Below are 18,791 nucleotides of genomic sequence, written 5' to 3' on the forward strand. Positions count from 1 at the left end.
AGACTTGCAGCTGTAATTACAGCGAAAGGTGGTTTTACAAAGTATTGGCTCAGTGGGCTGAATAGAAATGGGAGAGGAAATGTAAAAATCATAGATAGATAGATAGATAGATAGATAGATAGATAGATAGATATTTGCACTCTGACTGACCCTTGACAACTTCATGTAAAGGAAACTGCAGTGTGCTCTCAGCCCAGAAGAGGAACATAGTTTATTATCTCCTCTCCGCACTTGCATATTTTCATGCTATGAGCTGCATTATCTGAGCTGCAGAGAACCATGTCTCTGCACTTGTGATCAGTGGCTTTGACGAGTGGTGGGCAGGGGGATGGGGGGTGGTGGAGGCGTAGCAGCCCATCCCCATCTGTTTTAGTGCAATTAGGTGCATATTTACATCCCTTGTTGTGAGATGCTGATGTAAACAGAAGTTGACGTTGTAGCTATAAAACAACATCCAGTGAGAAGCTCAATCGGTGTTTTACAGCAAAAAGTACAAAGAGGTCCTGGCCATGCAGGAATGTAGCTGTTTCTGTGCTGACAGGAAGAGGAAATCAGTCTTATTGTGGTTTCTCTGGTTTTTCAGATAAAACATAAAAACTATGACCCTATGTTAGGGATTGAGTTCTAAAATCTGTGGTCATAAATTACACTTGAGATGCTGCTATGAGTTCATCCAGGGAGCCAGTACAGTGCAGGTGTTATTTAATCTCACTATAAAAACAGCTATTAATACAGCTTTTCTATGAAGGCCTCAGACGTTTATTAGAGAACAAACAGCATCACAAAGACCGAGAAACACACCAGACAGGTCAGGGAGAAAGATGTCGAGAGGTTAAAAGCAGGATTAGGTTCTAAAGCAATATCCCACATGAAACATAGGGAAGAAGGTGCTCTGGTCAGATGAGACCAAAACTAAATCAAAATGTTTGAATGGCTGAAAACTAAAACTGCACATAACCCTGAACAAATTATTCCCATTTCTTCAGCTGGGGCAGGGAAGCTGGTCAGAGTTGATGGGAAGATGGATGGAGCTGGACAATCATGGAGGAAAACCTACTAGATGTTGTGACAGAGTTTAGATGGGGGTGGATTTTATTGGACTGGACTCTCTTTAAGATTACCAAAGTAGGAGGAGAGAATACAAATGCATATCACCTTTTACTTATCTTCCAACTTCACATTGTGCACCAGTTTATGTCTGTCACACCATACAGGAAAAAAAAACAAAAAAACATTCAAGAGTATAAATACTTTTGCAAAGTACTGCAAAACGGTATTGTCGGTGCTCTTTCTCATTTTATATTTGTAGTATGGTGCATCAAAGCTCAGTGTACATTTTTTTGAATTAGTTATCAGTTGTAAATGGAAAGTATATCATCATACAGTAGCAGCTGACAGGGGACACGTGACCAAGGGCTCAAGTAACAGCAGGGGGTGGATTAGCCACTGCCTGGAGGGAGGGGCCTGCGCCAAGGATCGGTTATCATTGTACAGTCCTGGTTCATGATGACAGTTAGTGGTCAGCACGTGGACGGTGATAACAGTCGAGTCAGATGGTATGGCACATTGCAACTACTGACCTGAAATGAACCGATCAAAGGAAAACGTTAAGTTTCTTCTAAGAAAAACAGATTTACAAGAGGGGATAATCATCAACCGTCAAAAATAGGGTGAAGGAAAAAGTTGTTTAATATGCAGGATATTTATGGTAAACATATGGAATGAATATAACACATCATTTCATTTTCTTCAAATGAATTTTTAACAATAATTGGGAAGAAAGTGGCACCTTGAACAAGCTGACTGGAGCCCTTGACTTAGTGTCAGAGATCAGTGTTCCTTCTCATCTGAGCTCACACACACTGTTTTGCTATTAGAGAACAGTAATTATGTCAATAACAACATAATTTATCTCATTGTAAAGTACTCAGTTAATACAAATACAGACTTGCTTTCCCCACCTGTTTTCAGGGCAGCAGCATGTGTGTCATAGCATAGACCTTGAAGAAAGCATGGCACAGTTGGATGATTGAGGACATATAAGCAAGATGACAGGTGCATATCTGTACATTAAATCTAATGTTTTTACAATCAGCTGGAGTTAATTGATTGACATTGTCTTAAATTCTATGTTAAAATCAGCATACAATGGTACTGTATCTCTTAAAGCTTAATAAGGAAACAAATGTTTTTCTCTGCAAAATAGAAAAACATTTCCTTTAGGACATTTATTGGCACCGCTGGTAAAGATGCTTAAAAATCTTTAAAATAAATTCAGATTTTATTGTTTGTTTTATAAATCCAACCTTTCATTTATGTACTTTAAAAAAATTCAAAAGGGATAAAAAGATCTCTTTGTTTTTTTATGTTAAACAGGCCCACGGCATCACACATCCTCCCCAACTCTTTATGGTGGGCATGAAGAGCTTTTCCACCTATCTTTGTTACAGGCCAAACCCTCCAAGGATGTGTTATTTCTTAAAAGCCTTAACTTCCCAACTGAATGAAGCACATTTCCAGTGTAAGTTCTAGTAGAGTTTAGAAAACTCCATAGGTTTACATTTATGATGATATGATGGAAAAAGCTTTTCTCTAGAATCACTTCCAAACAACCAACTAGTATTTAGATAGCATCTAATTGTTGCTGTAGAGACCTGTTGACCCCTAGACACCACAGCGAGCTCTGGAGATTTTTCTTCCATCATAGTCACTGTGTGTGGAGCCAAGATGAATATGGTTCCAGCCTAGCGGCCTGAGGCGGAAAAGAATTGGGCCTGTGGGTCACGTCTAATTTATCCCAAAGTGAAACAGAAAATCCTAAATTACCAACTAGAAGTTCCTAGAAACTCTGATCAACTTAAAAATGTTAAGTATGAGTTTGAAAAAAACTCTACTACTACTGTCTATTTTAAAGAGATTGTCAGGGGAACCAAAAATTATGCAACCACTGCTTTTCTCAAAAATAATTATTTAATATTTTTTCACACATTTAATACATTTTCTAAAATTGAAGGTTGGATTTATGTTTCTGTGATATAAGATGGGTTTATTTTATTCATTTATAATCAGCTTTACCATAGGTGCCAACATATTTGTCTGCATGTGTACATTTTTGGAAGCTGTGCATAAACTTATATGTATGTTAAGATCTAAAATCACTGCAAGTGTTGCATTGTCTGATGTCAAAATCTAAAAGGTCAAGTGGCCTTGGTACATGAGTAGGTTTCACATTGTTTCTTTAATTTAACAAATCTTATCGTTGTACAAATGTGGTTGAATGTGTACATTTTACTGAAGGATTCTACACTGAGGGAACTTAATCATTCTAACAGTGTTCAGTGATATCATTTACACTTTGCCATGATATTTGTTTGGAAAACCAAATCCACAAACTAAATATTACATGCTGATTGGCCAAGGAGGTTTATGTTTGGAAACAGTCTTGAGAAGGTTTCAGTACATAGTTCTTAGTTGTAACACCAGAAAAGAGCACATAGAAAACAGACATAAGAGACACGGTGAACATCTTTACGGGAAATGACTGCCATGTTGGAAAGGTCAAATCAAGATAATCTCAGTTAGCCATCCTCTGGCGGCCATGCAGCTATGTGGACAAAGTAGAAGTCAGAAGGAGAGGTGCAGCCCTTTCCATGGTCCAGGCACAGTGTGAAAGAAGTTCTTCATATGAGTTATTAGTGTGTGTGTGTGAGTGGCAGAGTGTGTGTGTTTGACTTCATAAAAAGACACATCACTCAGCAAGAACAGGCACCATGGCTTTCTGAAGAGTCTTTAAGGCTCTTGTTCCTGTGGTTGGTTGTAAGGCTGGTGTCTGCCTCCATGGTCTCATTCATCTTGTCACAGATGACGTCAACAAGAAGCTCGAACACTTGCTTGACGTTGATGTTGTCCTTGGCACTGGCCTCGAAGAACTGAAAGCCTGAGAGCAATCAACAGGAGAAGTTGACTTGATCTCATACATACACACCGAACAAATACATACAGTGCTCTGCTAAAGTATCCATTCGAACTTTTTCATATTTTGTCACATTACAAAAACCACATGTGGGTGTATTCTACAGGGACTGTGTGTGATAGACCAATACAAAGAAGTGCATAATTACAAACTTATTCTGAAAATGTTCTCCATTCTTCTTTGCAAAATCTATCAAACTCAATTAGATTAGATAGTGACTACCTGTACACATACATGTTTCCAATAGATTCTTAATTGTATTGAGGTCTGGACCTTGATTGGGCATTCTAACACATAAATATTACCTTTTTTCCAGAATTGCTCCGTATTTAGCTACAATCATCTTCAACTCTGATAGCTTCCATCTCCCTGCTGAAGAAGAATGATGCTATGCGACTTCCACAGTGATGTGCAGTTAGTTTTCTACCACATATAGCTGCTTTGCATGTAGGCCAAAAAATTCTATTATATGTCATCTAACCAGAGCACCTTCTTCCACATGTGTGCCGTATCCCCTACATGGCTCGTGGCAAACTTATAGCTTTCTTTCAGTAATTGCTGTCATTTTGCAACTCTTTCTTTCAGGCTAGATTTGTCGAGTACACGGCTAAAAGTCCTTCCATCTGCACCCGAGTTGTTGCTCTCTGTAGCTCCCTCAGAGTTAGCAGCCTCTTGGTTGCTTCTGTGATTAATACTCTCCTTTCTTGGCCGGTCAGTTTTGGTTGAAGGTCATATCTTTCTAGGTTTGCATTTGTGTAGAGCTCTGAGATGTCCTAAGGATTATGACCTAACCCTGCTTTAAACTTCTTCACAGCTTTGACCCAGTCTGCTGTGTTCTTGGGTGTAACATGACAAAATGTGAAAAGGTTCAAGGTGTTTGAAAATGTTTGTAAGGCACTGTAAAACAATGTTTACTACAAATAATAATGTAATATTAGCAGTTATTACCGAGCTCTTCAGACAGCCGTTGGCCATCCTCTGTAGCTATAAGCCTGTCATCCTCGAGGTCACATTTGTTACCAATTAGGATCACCTGAGCATTGTCCCATGAGTATGTCTTGATTTGTGTTGCCCTAGAAGACAAAATCCTTTGAGTAAAGGGGCACCAGAATTTTTCAGGTTCAGTTATAGAAGAATTGTGCTAAGAAACATTTTTGTCAATAAGACATGCAGATGTTAAGCAGCAGAACTGATGGAGATTTAAAGAAATCTTCAGGAAATGTGGCGGGGAAAATATTTTTGGAAGAAAATATTAACAAAAAGAGATTGTTTATAAGGAAATACATGCGAAGAACAAATAAATCCAAAGTAATGGTATAGCAGCTTACATTTACAACAAATACTAACTAATTGTCAGCATTGTGTCCTACATGAGCTGAACGGTTTTGCGAAAAAAAAAAAAAAAAGACAAAGAAAATCTTTTTTAAACTTGCCCACTCACCAGTCCTGCACTGCACCAAAGGAGTCCTGGTTTGTGATATCATACATGAGCAGGAAGCCCATGGCTCCTCTGTAGTAGGCTGTGGTGATTGTACGGTAGAGCTCCTGTCCTGCTGTGTCCTGCAGTGACATACATATAAAAATTCATACCATTCGTGTGTGATCCCACTATGTATAATGATACACCACAAGGGCGCAGTGTGGGCTACGTTACAGTTGCTGCCTTCTGTTCCCCCAACAATCTGCTGTAAGTCTTGCATTGGCCCTGGCTCAGGTGGTGCAAACATGAAAGCATTTCAATGAAGTCATACTAATTGTTTAAAACATGAACTGACTGTATTTCAGAAACGTCTTTACAGCCACAGTAAATAGTTCTTTTTTCATTGGGAGGGAGTTTATAACTATATTTGTAACTTTTAAATTACTCTTCATGCACCCCAGCCAACCAGCTTTCAAATAGGTGCAGATGAGATTCTTCATAAAATCCTTCAAACTTTCAAAAATAACTTGGCAATTGTAGGATTATGTAATAGACAAACACAAAGTCCTGAATAATTGTATAGTGGACAAAAAACTATAGATTTTTTTTAATTTTTACTATTTAAACGTTTTATGTGCCTTTGTATTCAGCCCCTCAAGTAAGGTGTCTCCGCACCAGTCTCAGGTTTCTTGCAGCCTTCGACAGGTTTCTTCCAAGATTGTCCTGGGTGTAGCTCCATACATTTTCCCATCGACTGATTGGCGTCCCTGTCAGTGATAAAGATCAGCATTCCCACAGCATGATGCTGCCACTTCCATGTTTCAGCATGGGGATGTTGTGCTTGCAGTGATGGTTTCCACCACACACAGTAGATGCGTAGCTGCATGAAGGCCAAATAGTTACATTTTGTTCCCATCTGACCAGAGCACTGAAACTGCTGCGATCAATAAAAATATACTGATATCCAACGATTACCATCTTTGGATATCAGTATATTTTGCCGTTTAGCTTCTATAAAGTGCCATCATCCCAGGACATCTGGTTGGCATACACATGTAGCCAAGAGGGGAAAACAAACAGATAATAGATGCAAGGCTTACAGAGAAGGTGTTATGATTCTGGCACATCTGCTCTACCCTGTCTCCCTGGCTGCAATCAGCAGATTAGATGCACCTGGTGACTGCTGCAGTGTAGTGCAATCTGTGGAATGCCAAGCACCTGTGTCTTCCCTGATATATACTGACTCTGACAAGCAGACGGTGCCAGATTTTTCAAAGCCATCGTGTGAGTAGATATCCAGCATTCCTTCCTGTCTGATCATTGTTTCTTGACCTTGCCTTGCCTCTTGGATTTTTGCCTCTCTGCCTGCTCCCTGTCGGACTGTTTGGATTTTTTCAACCCCACATCTGGTTTATGCCTCTGCCTGCCCTTGCCTGACGTCTCTTGTTCAGATCATTGACCGTGTTTCTGTCCTTGGATTATTCAGCCTGGAGTCACTTCTTACCTGCGCTGTGGAGATCACTGCCTGCCACCCACTGAGGTTTTCCCCTCTGGGTTTCAAGTTCTACCCAAGACAAAAGCAGGTTAGTGACTTTTCTGATCCTTGCAATCTCTTGAGAAACTACAAGTCACTAATTCCTCTTTCTGCCCCAGTGATTCCCAGAAGCTGTGTGGAGTTTACCTGAGTGACGTTTTCCTGTGGCTGAATAAACCTTTTAAATTTTCAGTACTGTCTGGCTGAATCTTGGGTCCGCTTGTTTCTGATCCGCAATAGAAGGGAAAGAATAGTCGATGGCTCGGGCGGCTTTCAGGAACAGTGAGCACCTTTCAATCAGAAACATCTTCTGATTGAATGAGGACTATGTGTGAGCTCCTAGAGAAGAGCTGACAACCTTGTGAAGCCAGAGAAAAAGTTGGGAGAACAACTTTTTAAAATCTGCATCAAGCCAATATGTCTGGCTCTTTTATTTGCATCAGGGGCCATTGTGTCCTACTTTTTGTCTTCTGTTTCCCTCATTTCAAAAAGGAGGAGTAGGTTGTTTAGGTAACCAGAGGCCGATAAGGGTTATGAATGCTCCATTACAGCCAGGACTGCACAAGGTGGCAACCTCACATCACCTTCATCTCTCTACAAAATGCAACGGACACAGACCAGCACACTGCATGGATCTTCTCAGCAGAGAAACCTTTGCATTCTTCCCTTCTCCCTCCAGGATCTGCTCTCCAGCAGCATTCAGTTTTGTGTTAGTAAAACAAGAGTCACATAAGGTCCATCACTATCCCAGCCATGCAGAAAACGGTCAAATATTAGCCAGCAAAATGTGATGACTAACCAAACATACAGTATTTAGTGTTGCTACAAAACAAACTCGAACAGCATACAAAACCTCCCGTCCAACGTGCATGTGTGTGAAGACAAATCAGGCTCCTGCACAGTCAGGTACTCAGACGTCACTGGGATCCTGTTCTTCAAACATGCGTCACCTGTGTTTAAATTAGCTGCCAACAAGAGACAGCAAAGCACATCTGCTGGGACAACACACACACCTACCATATGTCTGGATGTACTTATTTAAAGTGTATGAAAGGTGTGTGTGTGTGTTTACTGTAAGACCAGTAACATATTTCACTTGACAAAAAGAAAGGATGTATGTGTGAACAATCTAAACACACAGCACCTCATCTGGGCCTTGTGGTGTGTTATCAGACCAGCCTGGTTTCCATGAGGCACAAAACAGAAGCTAGCAGCTGGCAGAGTTACCAACACGCTTTGTCTAGGGAAATCTTTCCTAAATGGGAACAAACATGAATTTTACAGTCAGGACATTTTACAGCACATGAGGACTCACACTAACACTTTCCTGTTGCTTCCACACCCTTTAAATACACTGCTACAGTGGCGCTGCAATATATCTTCGTTGTGTCCCGGTCAGATGCTGATAAGGAACTTCCTCTGCTTCCTGGGCTTAGGAAATACCAGGTTTCTTTGTCATTTGGCTGCACTGTTAATGGTTCCACAAAGACCAGGCAGGAACAGCCATACTTTTTTGATCACCCTTTTAAACACAGCTCATTAGATACTTAGTTAACACTCATTAAAACGCTTACAGGACCTTGCAAAACTATTCATAGAACTGGAGCTTCTCTACATTTTGTCACATTACACACTTCAAGCTATTTTAGTGGGATTTTATGTGATAGACCAACACAAAGAGCAAACTTATGAAGTAAAAATTATAGCCTCAAAAGTGTCTAACATTTCCTACAGTGAAAAGACATTCGCCAAAAGAATTGCAGCTGTTATTGCAGTAAAAGCTGATTGAAAGTTGAATACATGACAATTATCAGATTTTCATTGAAAAACATGAACCATTTTCATTCCACTTAAAAATTAAAAACTACTTTGTTTTGGTCACATAAAACCCAAATAAATTAATTGAAGTATGTAGTTGCAATGTGACGAAATGGGCCAAAGTTCAATTGCTGTGAATGCTTTAGCAAGATATTCTATTAGATAATTTTTCTGTCCCTCCCTGTCCGCTGCAACACTTTCATCACGCACCATTTATGAAAGCCAAATGTTTGGTCAGGAAGGTGACTGGCTGTGTGTTTTGGTGTGAGCTCCTCTGCTGCCGATTAATGTCGCTCACTATTTGTGTACCATACAGTGGCTCACAGATTGTTAGTTCAAATGAGTCATCGGTTTGACTTGCCAATAGGATTCGTAGAGTCCCGCACGGAGCAGGCAGGTGGGAGAAGCAGAAATTAACATAGGCTACTACCTTAGAGAAAAGTGAGGAAAAATTAGCACAGAAAAAAGAAACAAATCTGAACAGGACATAAGGATGCTGAAATAATCCAAGAAAAACTCTTGTGAAAGAGAGACTGTGTTGGCTGCTGCTGTTCCCTGTCTGCCTGTGTCATCTGAGTACTCTGCTGTGGTATCAAGGAAATGTAGGAGAGAAAACTGTGCAGAAAGCAGCTGAAATGTCATTACATTTTATAACAATTATAGCTAAGTGTATGAAGTATGAAGGGAACAACTTTCTCCACAAGTTTGGTCCCAGCGTGAATAACTGGAACCACAGTGAATTGTGTTTGACGTCATATCAATGAAGAGAGTAAATGTGCTAAAATGCTTAGCACTTCAGCAATCTGCTCAGCATGACAACATTAGCAGCAGAAGCTACATTTTGGACCCGGAGGGCACAGCTAGAGACTAACTCCAGGAGGGGCAGAGGCCAAAGTGTACTTCTACCATCTCCAGTCTCAAGCATGCCACAGTAGTGTATGCAAATGTTTTTATAAAAATCTATATAACTGTCAGTGTTTGCATGGGGCAATGAAAAAACTAAAATATTGTAAAGATTTAATAAATGAACAGGTTTTTATTGATTTTTTTTACACTGTCTTTAGTTTCTTTCAGACAGATTATTCTGACTGGAAACACTTGCAGTTTTCCCAACATGTTTCACAGGAAGATCATTGGTGGCATTCCATCTCCTACCTCCATTTCTCCTGTAAATACTTCCCAGCTTCTGCATGAATAAAAATCCAATGCAAATGTGACAATGTTTAAGGTTTATAAACTAGTGTTTGCATAAACTGCCATGACGTTTTTGAGAACGCCGTTGTTTTAAGACCGTAGAAGTCCCTTTTGGTCTTGGCCCTGCTCGAGCTTGCATTTTTCATCAGACTGTGGGACACATTAACCTGGACTCATACTTATCAAAGACCCTACTAAAGTTAAGATGTTAACTGCTTGTAAAGTCGTGTTTGAAAAGAACATTCTTTTTTTTAAAGTATTGAACTATCTCTTCAGGACAACTGTTTTATTAAGACCTTAATAAAAATAAACAAAACTTGACCAGTCCTAGTTGAATTCTCTATAACCTAGGTTTAAATAAAACTTTGTCAGGTCAAAAACAACTGTGGAAACATGAAATGTGAACCCCACCCCCTTAATCAGCATGACCCATGCATTAACTGTGAACTTTCAGCAGATGCCGGGAAAGAGTAGCAAGTAAGAATGTGAAAACTTGAGGAAGTCATGCTTTTGCACTTGCACGACTGACAACATAAACTTGCACCATTGGCAAACCCACAGAGATAAACACTGCTGCATAAAGGTTTTCAGTTATTTCTTATTACAAACATTTCAAAGCATTGTTAAGTTTAAGTTTAAGTCTGTTACTTGGCAAACTAACACCCCCCCTTTAGGCCTTCAGTTGGACGACTAATAGCAATTTGGTGATCTGATATAATTTCACTTTCCCAGTTTCATCCATTCACCCAAATCTGCAATTTGATCTGCTTGTTGTTACGAAAGACAGTTTTGACCTTAAAGTCGATGCCCACGGTGCTGACAAACGCAGAGGTGAAGGAGTCGTCGGCATAGCGGAAGAGGAAGGAGGTCTTTCCCACGCTGCTGTTGCCGATGATCAGCAGCTTGAACATGTAGTCGAAGTTTTGGTCAGCCGCATCTTTCTGTGAGGGAGGCTGATGAAGCCGTGAGTCGCTTGATGCCATCTAGAGAGCAGGGAGCAAAAATAAATCCGTAAAAAAGTCATATTTGAACAGCTTGACTGCAGCTATTCATTGCTTACAGTGTGACAAATGACAAGAGTACAGATTGAAAAACAAAATATGTGTTTTTCCGAGTCCAAGTCAACACTTCTGTTTCTAAAGACTGAAATTGGCATGCATCTCTCATCAGATGCTAGTCTGTCTACAAAATTAAATCATGTAGTTTTGTCCTTAGGCTTAACTTAACATATTAACTGTTAATTCAACATGTAAAACATTTCTGCTGTTAATGATTTTGATAAATAATGCATAGTGTTCAATTCATTAAAATTGTTAAATACTTATATGTGTTATATATATACAAGGGTTGGACAATGAACCTGAAACACCTGGTTTTAGACCACAATAATTTATTAGTATGGTGTAGGGCCTCCTTTTGCGGCCAATACAGCGTCAATTCATCTTGGGAATGACATATACAAGTCCTGCACAGTGGTCAGAGGGATTTTAAGCCGTTCTTCTTGCAGGATAGTGGCCAGGTCACTACGTGATACTGGTGGAGGAAAACGTTTCCTGACTCGCTCCTCCAAAACACCCCAAAGTGGCTCAATAATATTTAGATCTGGTGACTGTGCAGGCCATGGGAGATGTTCAACTTCACTTTCATGTTCATCAAACCAATCTTTCATCAGTCTTGCTGTGTGTATTGGTGCATTGTCATCCTGATACACGGCACCGCCTTCAGGATACAATGTTTGAACCATTGGATGCACATGGTCCTCAAAAATGGTTCAGTAGTCCTTGGCAGTGACGCGCCCATCTAGCACAAGTATTGGGCCAAGGGAATGCCATGATATGGCAGCCCAAACCATCACTGATCCACCTCCATGCTTCACTCTGGGCATGCAACAGTCTGGGTGGTACGCTTCTTTGGGGCTTCTCCACACCGTAACTCTCCCGGATGTGGGGAAAACAGTAAAGGTGGACTCATCAGAGAACAATACATGTTTCACATTGTCCACAGCCCAAGATTTGCGCTCCTTGCACCATTGAAACCGACCTTTGGCATTGGCATGAGTGACCAAAGGTTTGGTTATAGCAGCCCGGCCGTGTATATTGACCCTGTGGAGCTCCCGACGGACAGTTCTGGTGGAAACAGGAGAGTTGAGGTGCACATTTAATTCTGCCGTGATTTGGGCAGCCGTGGTTTTATGTTTTTTGGATACAATCCGGGTTAGCACCTGAACATCCCTTTCAGACAGCTTCCTCTTGCGTCCACAGTTAATCCTGTTGGATGTGGTTCATCCTTCTTGGTGGTATGCTGACATTACCCTGGATACCGTGGCTCTTGATACATCACAAAGACTTGCTGTCTTGGTCACAGATGCGCCAGCAAGACGTGCACCAACAATTTGTCCTCTTTTGAACTCTGGTATATCACCCATAATGTTGTGTGCATTTCAATATTTTGAGCAAAACTGTGCTCTTACCCTGCTAATTGAACCTTCACACTCTGCTCTTACTGGTGCAATGTGCAATCAGTGAAGACTGGCTACCAGGCTGGTCCAATTTAGCCATGAAACCTCCCACACTAAAATGACAGGTGTTTCAGTTTCATTGTCCAACCCCTGAACATGAACACCGAACAAAGTTTATTTTCGGTGCCTTTATTTTAAAGAATTGTATATGTCTTTGTCATGATGTAGGCAACGCCTTTTAATCCAAGTTTCCATAATCTCCACTGCTAGCATATAGGGCATTAAATTAGGTCTGGAAATTTCTTTTCCCGACTCTGAAATTGAGGATTTGCAAGATTATCAGATGAAATAAATCTGCACTTAAACATTTGTTGTCAAGACTAGACATTAAATATATTCCATGGGATGTATCACATTAAACATTTTTGAGTAAATATAACCAGAAGTGTTCTTTAAAATAAGTGTTCAGATGCAGGAGATATGTTGTGTTTATTTTGTAATGAAATGATCTGCAGTTATTTAAAGACATTCTAGCAATAAAGTCCTCTTAATAAGATGTCAGAGAAGTGGCTGGAGTTTCCTTCAGCTGTATGCAGCATAGAGACATGCAGAGTGGCCCCTTCCCCACCTGTTGTCTGAGCACTGCTGGCCAGCTGGGTAAAAGAAGGCTCAATTCGTCCCAATTCTCGCATCAAAATCAAAATAACAATAAATAGTTGCATGTTCTCCCTGTGCATGCGTGGGTTCTCACCGGGTACTCCGGCTTCCTCCCACAGTCCAAAAACATGCCTGTTAGGTTAATTGGTCACTCTAAATTGACCTTAGGTGTATGAATGAGTGTGTGTGTGTGGTTGTTTGTGTTGCCCTGCGATGGACTGGCGACCTGTCCAGGGTGTACCCTGCCTTTCGCCCATAGACTGCTGGAGATAGGCACCAGCTCCCCCGTGACCCACTATGGAATAAGCGGTAGAAAATGACTGACTGACTGACTGACTAGTTGCTTTGGATACATTATTATCATTTTAATAATAAATATGTTACATCATTTTAGCAGCAGTAAAAATAGTTGTTCACTTTCAGTTTTTAATGACAACAATTAAATTAGGCTGAAACAGTTCATAAGATTAATCGTGATTAATTGATTATTGAAATAATCGTCAACTATTTATTTAGTAATCGAATAATCATTAACTGGCATATACAGACTCTAAAACATGTTGTTTGCTGAAAGAACAACCCCCTCAGAGCAGAAATTAGGCCAAAACTGTACAAGAACATATATACATTTTGCATTAAAGAATAAAAATCTTCTTTGCAATTATGCTCTATCCAGAACTCCAAAACTGTTAGTTGCAGCCCTACAAATAAATATTTTTTGCCTATTTTTATTTGACATGTTTTGTGCCATTTGTAGGTTATCATACCATGAGGATCTCATAAGAACCCATGTCTAAGACATGACACGAAAGCGTTTTTTCTCATAAGTAAGCAATACTGTGTCACCGTATTTGTACAGTAAAAAGAACTATGCAACTTGGTTTCATCAGTTTTTAAAGGATAAATATGGTCAGTGATATTTAGGATATTCTGGTCCACAACTGCCAACAGATGTCGCTAAAGCCAACATGCATCAACCTTACAACCTTACAGTTAGTCAATGCAGACTAACGGAAGTGAGTCAGTTTTTTACTTGAAATTGTTGCATACAGTAAGACAAAAGAATATGCCAATAAGTAAGACCGGTGTTTCATTTAGAGGCGAAAAGCATACAAAATCAACAGTAGATCCAATAATTATACGATTTCCCTCTCTGTACCCACGATGTAAAGATCAAAGTTTGTAAAACTGAAATGTAAAAGTTTGAAAGCTGTGGCTAGTAATGAAAGAAAGCCATGCCATCTGCTTTAAGCGTTAATCTCTGCTATCTCTCCTGAGGGCAGATATGAGATTACCTGCCATCAGGGCCTTTTAAGTTTAGTTGAGCAAACAGAGGGAGGAGGGGAGCAGCTGTGGCTTTGGTTATTAAATGGAAAGCAACGAGCTGGCCGTGTCTATGCTTTCAAGCACAAGGCTGATCAATCGCTGCAGTGCTGCCCTGCCTCCGTCTTCTGAGGCCCGTCTCCGTGGAGACCAGGCTCAACTACATGCAGACCCATTAGCAGCCGGAGCAGCCAGTTTGTTCGACTTTTAAATGGCCAAACAGAGGTCTTCAGAGTGAGATATGATCTGCTGGGATTATGACGGCCAGCAGGGGGAAAAAAACATGGAAGGAGGATCATAAATACAACGTTTAAGAAGCATGACATTCACCGCATCAACACAATTAGTCTCACTGTAATTACCATGCAGGTTATGAGAGGACCAGTCAGTGTTCTTCCCTCCCACACAAACATTAAGGCTTAAATTAGGCTCACATTATGTTCTATCAAAGTACTCAGCTGGATAGATTATAAATACACTAAACCGTCTTGTTTTTTACAATTATTTAGCTTAAAAACCTCTTGTAGTACGGCATGGAAATATTGAAAAAGTGGTTTTTTCCAGGTTCATTTTGTGTTTAGTTTAAAAGCAATCACTCTCTAGGCCCTCAGGCCTAATACGCCCATAGACCTGTGCTATCTTGTGTGTTGGTTGATGATGAAATGCTGTTGCTTGCAGACGATGGTAAAAATAACACAACCCTCTTTCATAACTTTTCTTCATTTTTTAAATGGAGGCCAGGCCCATGCTTCCTGTAAATACAATCAGTTTTACTTGGAAAATTGTCTCCTAGGGATTACACTGTTAGAATTCAACCAATAAAACTAGAGCAACAATAGGCATACAATGTATTTGGGTGAATTTTAATAATTATTTCTATCTAACTGTTAAAACTTACTAAAATAAATGAAAGTTCTTTTAAACCTGTTAAAGCTAAATACAAGCTTAAATTCTTTTCTAAACAGAAACTTTGACCAACCACAAGTTTTGTGATAGTTCCTAACTTTCATTGTGTTAATATACGCACTCATAATACAACCCATGTACACACATGGGTTTATTTCTGCGGACACCGAACACAACCAATGAGAACAGCTGACTGTTGACTGAACAAACTGCTTCACTTAGGGTGTTTTCACACCTGCCACATTTGGTCCGCTTTAAATGGACCAGAGTTCGTTTAACCCCCCTTGATCGGGACCTTCGTGCAGGTGTAAATACGCTCAAACAAATCCTGGTCCAGACCAAACAACCGGACTGAGACCCACTTTTTAGAGTGGTCTTGGTCTGCTTCAAAACGGATTCTGGTGCAGTTTGTGTCTGGTGTGAATATGAACCGGCCTCAATCCGACTCAACTACAGTAAACATACGCCTTTTCGGACTTAACAAGCCACTGTAGCAGGGCATCACTGGAAAACGTTAGCCTTTCAGTGTTGCTAACGCTACAAATGCATGGATACAGAGTACATTGTCTCCTTCGGCCTGCAGCACACATTCGCAACGCCGTTCCGAAATTAGAACTAGAACGTTGCGAAACCTGCGTTGAATGAGCTGCCCTTGACACCCACAATGATTGTTCTGCTCTAATAACTGCACAAATATGTAGAACAGAAAAGCAGCATGTGGGACTTCCATGACAATTTTCCTCCATCACCGGTTCTGTGCTCTGTCCCGCCTCTAGTCATTTTGGTCCAATGGGAACAATGATTGTCACACATGTGGCTTTGTTTGCAATTAATAGTTAACTTGCAAAAAGTACAATGTGAAGACGAACAGCACCAAACAAAAAAAATAAATACACCTTTCTAATCAAAATGTTAAAGGAAAGATTTGTTACCAAAATAAAGTAGCAATGTCGGAACTGAACTATTACTCCACATTACAATTAAACTATACTGTGCTTGATTAACAGGTAAATCATTTTAATGGCTAATATTTAACAGTCTCCACAAAACTGTTTTCTGTTATGTTGCAGGTTTGACTTTAGCATTGCTGTCGTTAAATTAGTTAAATCTGGATACAAATTTAAATTCCTTCTCCCACATTAACCTTATGGCAATTTATCACTTTTACGGAGTTGATATTTTTAATAATGCATAAAATATTACATATAAACCTCAGGCTTATGGTTCTCTGCTTGTTCAACAAAGTTGTTTATGTCACAAGTTAAGTAACAGATTTACAAACTAATAGGTAGATTAAAATGTAAACTATTTTGACTGCTAAAATTTTAACTTATTTTTAAATGAATTTCTTTTTGCTGGAACATAGGCCTTTATCTAATGCTAATGGAAGTCTGAGGTTTCTTTAAGCTCTTAGCACCTGGCTGGGAAATCTTAAGTCACATGATCTCAAGGCTATGTGAGGGTCCCAGAGGGGCATTACAGATCATAATATAAACTGAATAACTTTAAACTGACATAAAGCTTCATTCAGCTTAGAATAGCCAGAGGGTAAACCTCATCACGTCCTGAATTTCGCTACAGAGAGAAATAGATGAAAAAAATTATATTTATAATCTTTAAAATCCACCATACATTTCAAAAAGTTTTAAGTCAAAGATAATTTGTTCTGATAGGATTGGCACATATTACTCACAGCACAGAATAGCATTATAACTGGGTGAAATGATAAAGCAGTCAGTCTTTGCATGAAAGTAACAGCTTAGCTGAAGGACCACCAGACACCTAGCTCAACAGATCACTCTGTGGCAGCAGCGATGGCTTTGATAAGGAGTCCAACATCAGCACCGGCTGTCCTACCATAGCAGTCATCTCCTTGCAGAGAAGCTAACTTTATGGCACAATGGCTCATCAGAGCCTTTCAGAAAAACATACACAGGCCAGTAGTGTGTATGGAGGCTGATGATAGTGCAGCCAGGCCCCTCAGCTGGCACTGTTTGCAGACCCAACCAATAGGAAATGACCACTATTGATTTTCAGCCAGCTGCCACATCTGTTCTTTAATTAGGAGGAGGGTTCAAACAGGAAGAGAAACAAGGGGAAGATACTTCAAGGCGACACCACCTTTTGCAAATAAACAATAAACGACTCAACAATGAAACTTAAATATTGTGTATTCTTGCAATTTAATGGTAAGGGTCATGATACATAGTAAGAAGTCCGAAATAAAAGGAAGTGTGAAATAAGCGCCACACGCATCAAGACGCTTACCTCTTTACCCAGTAAAAGAACCGCCCAACTCGGTTCCCTTTCGGCTCTGTTCTCTTCTGTCTGGCCCGTAAGGTGAGGGGTAAGTTAGCGCCCTAGAATATATTCACTGTAAAATCTCTTGAAAAATCCTTCCTGCTCCAGTAACAGAGGCAACAGCAGCCGACGTGCTTCCCTTCCGCAGCAGGCTACTTTTTATCGTCCCTGTGTTGTTGACCCAGAGCTTACCGGGTTGTCTGCTGGTGCCGTCTCTGGACCACAGCACCGACTGAGAGAGGAGGCTGTTCCGAGGGATGAGTCCACGAGCAGCTGGCGGCGCGAGGGAAGAGAGGACAGGAGGCTGCCCACTGGGCGCGTGAATGTGTGCGCGCGAGCACACATTCACGCGTTCAACAGCAACCAAGCTACCTTGATATTCTCTCCACTTTCTAAAGGTGTGTCCAAGGTATACAGCCTTAAAAAAGTATTCATACCCCTGGAGCTCAATGTCTTTTGCTGGGAATTAATGTGACACACAATGTAGGGTTTAATTTTGAAGAGGAAGGCCATATATACGGGTTTGTTTTTTTTTTTTTTAAGAATGAAAACCTTAATAATGTATTTTACATGTGTATTCCTCTCTCCTTTACTCTCGTATCCACTAATGAAACCCAAGGCAGGTAATTCCCTTTAGAAGTTAAAGAATAACCCGGAATACAACATGGTGGTACCTGTACAGGTCCTTCTCAAAATATTAGCATATTGTGATAAAGTTAATTATTTTCCATAATGTAATGATGAAAATTTAACATTCATATATTTTAGATTCATTGCATACTAACTGAAATATTTCAGGTCTTTTATTGTCTTAATACGGATGATTTTGGCATACAGCTCATGAAAACCCAAAATTCCTATCTCACAAAATTAGCATATCATTAAAAGGGTCTCTAAACAAGCTATGAACCTAATCATCTGAATCAACGAGTTAACTCTAAACACCTGCAAAAGATTCCTGAGGCCTTTAAAACTCCCAGCCTGGTTCATCACTCAAAACCCCAATCATAGGTAAGACTGCCGACCTGACTGCTGTCCAGAAGGCCACTATTGACACCCTCAACCAAGAGGGTAAGACACAGAAAGAAATTTCTGAACGAATAGGCTGTTCCCAGAGTGCTGTATCAAGGCACCACAGTGGGAAGTCTGTGGGAGGGAAAAAGTGTGACAGAAAACGCTGCACAACGAGAAGAGGTGACCGGACCCT

The 18,791-nt window shown here is 40.2% G+C and overlaps 1 protein-coding gene across 3 annotated transcripts; it reads right to left on the reverse strand.

The window, feature by feature from the left end:
- Positions 1–1,666: 1,666 nt before the first annotated feature.
- LOC124864400 (ras-related protein Rab-3D-like) lies at positions 1,667–17,979 on the reverse strand. 3 transcript variants are annotated; one of them, XM_047359176.1, is made up of 5 exons: positions 17,777–17,979; positions 10,686–10,922; positions 5,415–5,533; positions 4,922–5,046; positions 1,667–3,937 (listed from the first exon to the last, which is right to left on the reverse strand). In XM_047359176.1, exons 1-5 carry the CDS (start codon positions 17,927–17,929, stop codon positions 3,753–3,755), a joined length of 819 nt encoding a protein of 272 aa, XP_047215132.1. In that variant the 5' UTR covers positions 17,930–17,979; the 3' UTR covers positions 1,667–3,752. The 3 variants fall into 3 exon arrangements, with proteins under 3 accessions (XP_047215132.1, XP_047215134.1, XP_047215133.1); XM_047359178.1 differs by having other exon boundaries at positions 17,552–17,899; XM_047359177.1 differs by lacking the exon at positions 17,777–17,979 and adding an exon at positions 16,977–17,253.
- Positions 17,980–18,791: the final 812 nt, after the last annotated feature.

Source organism: Girardinichthys multiradiatus, chromosome Y, assembly GCF_021462225.1.
Source record: "Girardinichthys multiradiatus isolate DD_20200921_A chromosome Y, DD_fGirMul_XY1, whole genome shotgun sequence".
NCBI lineage: Eukaryota > Metazoa > Chordata > Actinopteri > Cyprinodontiformes > Goodeidae > Girardinichthys > Girardinichthys multiradiatus.

Bases quoted from the DNA above. Each gene is read 5' to 3' on its own strand.
- LOC124864400 (XM_047359176.1), bottom strand. From the start codon at position 17,929: ATGTGTGCTCGCGCGCACACATTCACGCGCCCAGTGGGCAGCCTCCTG. The intron at 10,923-17,776 runs GTAAGCTCTGGG...CCTGCTCTCTAG, and splicing joins CGGCACCAGCAGACAACCCG to ATGGCATCAAGCGACTCACG. The intron at 5,047-5,414 runs GTGAGTGGGCAA...TTTGTCTTCTAG, and splicing joins TTTGGTGCAGTGCAGGACTG to GGCAACACAAATCAAGACAT.